Genomic DNA, 2,820 nt, shown 5'->3' on the forward strand with positions numbered 1-2,820 from the left:
ATCAAATTAATAATCATAATGCATTTGTTATTTTAATATAACACTCGATAGTATTGATTCAATGCGACACAGAAAATAAGCGTTATTACATCTTAGAAAGCAATTGAAACAAATACTACGTAGTAGATCGTAGTCAGAAAAGATTCAACAGCGTAAGTCTGTTTCAATTAGCTCATGATTTCAACTTTGAAAAATACTGAAATCTCCACAAAACCCCTTCTGATTATCCGTAGTCGTTCATTATTACTGATGTTAGTCTAAAGTTCAGTATCAATCACCTTCATACTAAAAGGTTATAACATCTGTCTCTTTTACAACCAATAACTTTGTGTGAATCTGATTAGTTTTCGTTGAAAACATCTCTGTAAGTTGCCAGAAGTTAGGTTCTTGAATCACCTATTCATTTTACGTGTTTGCTCCCAATTCTTTCAGTTCCAAACTTTTTAATCATGTAATAGAACGGTTTGACAAAAGTGGTCATTAACAGTCATCCAACTAGTCAGTCAGCTTTCGAAAACAATAGGATGCTATACTTGTTCATTGTTTTCATCGTCGTAGAAGGTCATCCTGAATTATCATGTTATTTTTAGAGTCCTCAGAAATTTTATTAAAATATTTGATCCACTAGAAAAGAACTATTTCCACAACTTTTTTTTTGTCTCCGTAATCAATATTCAATTACTCTTTAATTATTAAGTACTCACAGATGCGGTGAGTCTGAAAGTCTATCTTCAAAGGAACAGTGGCACCAAAACTGTTTGATCTTCTTGAAATACCTAAAAACAGTTTTCCCTTCAACAAATCTTGGATTTGACTAATTTTGTTTATCACTCTACGATAAAACGACTAATTCAAATTCTGAAACCATTAAACATCAGGACTCAGTGGCCAAGTGGATAACGCGATAGCATTTGAAGCGAAAGGTACTGGGTTCGAGTCCCAGAGTGAACATCAACTCTGAGATGCAGGTACATCCAGCTGACAAGTCCCAAATAGGACGAAACGCGCGTCAAACTGGATTCCACTGCTAGCCACTATTCATCTTTACTTACAATGATGTAAAGTACTTTCAAATTTGTTGGCAAAATAAGAAATCCAGTAGTCAAGATTAGTTTCATGATATCTTTAGTCAGCAGTGTTCCCTTTTTAGAGACATTAGATTCCTTATACAATAAACTTAATAAAATGGACATAGAAACTAGATATTCTGTTTCTATATCAAGAGAGTTAGGTTTCAGATGCACAAAGAACGTTCCTTTGTAATTCAATGACTAATTTCACAAACAGTCGGATATTGTTCTTATGGGATCATTATTAAATGCACTCTTCGGGGAACATTTCCATCAGAACTAGGAAATGACTCATTAAGAGGTGAAATCAAATAACTGGTACTTTTCCCTGGTTACATATTTATTTATTTATTTAAACACATAAATATTGGTACAAGGGGGTACCAGATATATATGCACCACACAAATCTCATTTGATTTGTGTGAAGGCTGTGATACTGTCCAGGTGCCCAAACTGAAGCAGGTGGTTTTCTTAGGAGGCCACACCCGGAGCCTTTGACCTCAAGGTCTAATCCACAAGGCAGTGGAGCATCGTGAGTAGATGCAGTCACAATGTAGCCGGTGACCGACGAATGATTCATACGCAATTTGTTCCCTCAGGATACTGGAGCCCATGTGGAGCATTGGTTTGGAATCAGGGTTGTCCAACTCCCCTAGGTGAACTTTCCGTGTCCACCAACCCGGTTAAAGCACCGGACATTCGCTTTTCGTCCTCTCAATTTCGTAAGCAACAGTGATGCCACGAGAAGGTAGTGAGTAGGACTTCTCTGGCAGAGGCTATATACGCGTGGCCATGTGAGAGCATTTCGAGAGGGAGAGCGGACTCTCCTCACCCTCGGCCGTACAAGAGCATTTGTGGGCTATGTCGTTAAACACGAGAATAATTCCCACATATCAATCATAAAATGTAACATTTTTATTCTTTATTTAATGATTATTATTGTTGCTTATTTATTTGTCTATTTATTTATTAATTAGACAAAATAACAGAAAGTGATCTTCATGAACTTCTTCATCGTATGATTCATCGATGTAAACCAACATTAGTCGGTTTTGGACGAGTTGATAAACTACCATCACTTGAAGATACTATTTCTCTGTTAAATAGCGAATCATATAAAGAGAGGAAATCAAAGTCAAGAACCATTTCTAATATATTTAAAGGGTTTATTTAATTTAATCTTTTTACGTTTCTCCCCTTCTCTCTTTTTTCATTCCGTTTTCATTTGCCATGTGTGTTCTCTTATATGAGAACTCATATCATTTGTAAATTGTTCAATATAACTGAATCATGATTAGTTGTGTAAATGATGAAGTTGTTGTTTTGTCTTCTTTGGGGGGGGGTGCTGTTGTTAGACACGCTGATAAGGATTTTTTTTAGCTGGAAATATTAAATTTTTACGCACTAAATCAGTCAGTCAGTCACAACGTAGAACTTCGTACGTACGTACATCAGTTCGAGTTGCCATACCACTTGAGCACATAGATGCAGTTGTCGATTCAAATCCCATAGTGGTAGAAGTAGTAAGAGTATAAACAGTATTCCGAAAGATTAGGATTTGAAGATGTTATTCAAGGGGGTATAATACAAGTGAAATAAATTTGGAAAGAGAAAAAGGACAGGGACAGGAGGAATACAGAGGAATAGAATTTGGGAGAACACAAAGAGTGGATGCACCTTCGCCATCGCAAACTATTTTCAGCCATATCATTCAAGGTCTCTAACCATCGATCGCTATCATCTCGCGAA

The 2,820-nt window shown here is 36.4% G+C and overlaps 1 protein-coding gene and 1 non-coding gene across 3 annotated transcripts in view; both read left to right on the forward strand.

The window, feature by feature from the left end:
* Smp_094050.1 (mitochondrial processing peptidase non-peptidase alpha subunit (M16 family)) overlaps nucleotides 1-2,383 on the forward strand; it is a gene marked incomplete at its 3' end in the record, with an annotated part of 13,040 nt that extends 10,657 nt beyond the window's left edge. The window contains exon 7 of one of the 2 annotated variants that reach the window (XM_018791652.1): nucleotides 2,049-2,383. In XM_018791652.1, the coding sequence (XP_018645170.1) occupies nucleotides 2,049-2,245 (197 nt within the window). The remainder of the gene's footprint in view (nucleotides 1-2,048) is intronic. The other variant, XM_018791651.1, reaches the window with a different exon arrangement.
* On the forward strand, nucleotides 883-949 carry Smp_tRNA_01157_Gln_TTG.1.1. The gene has a single exon. It is a non-coding gene (tRNA).
* Nucleotides 2,384-2,820: the final 437 nt, after the last annotated feature.

The sequence above is a fragment of the Schistosoma mansoni genome (genome assembly GCF_000237925.1).
Source record: "Schistosoma mansoni, WGS project CABG00000000 data, chromosome 1 unplaced supercontig 0135, strain Puerto Rico, whole genome shotgun sequence".
Lineage (NCBI taxonomy): Eukaryota > Metazoa > Platyhelminthes > Trematoda > Strigeidida > Schistosomatidae > Schistosoma > Schistosoma mansoni.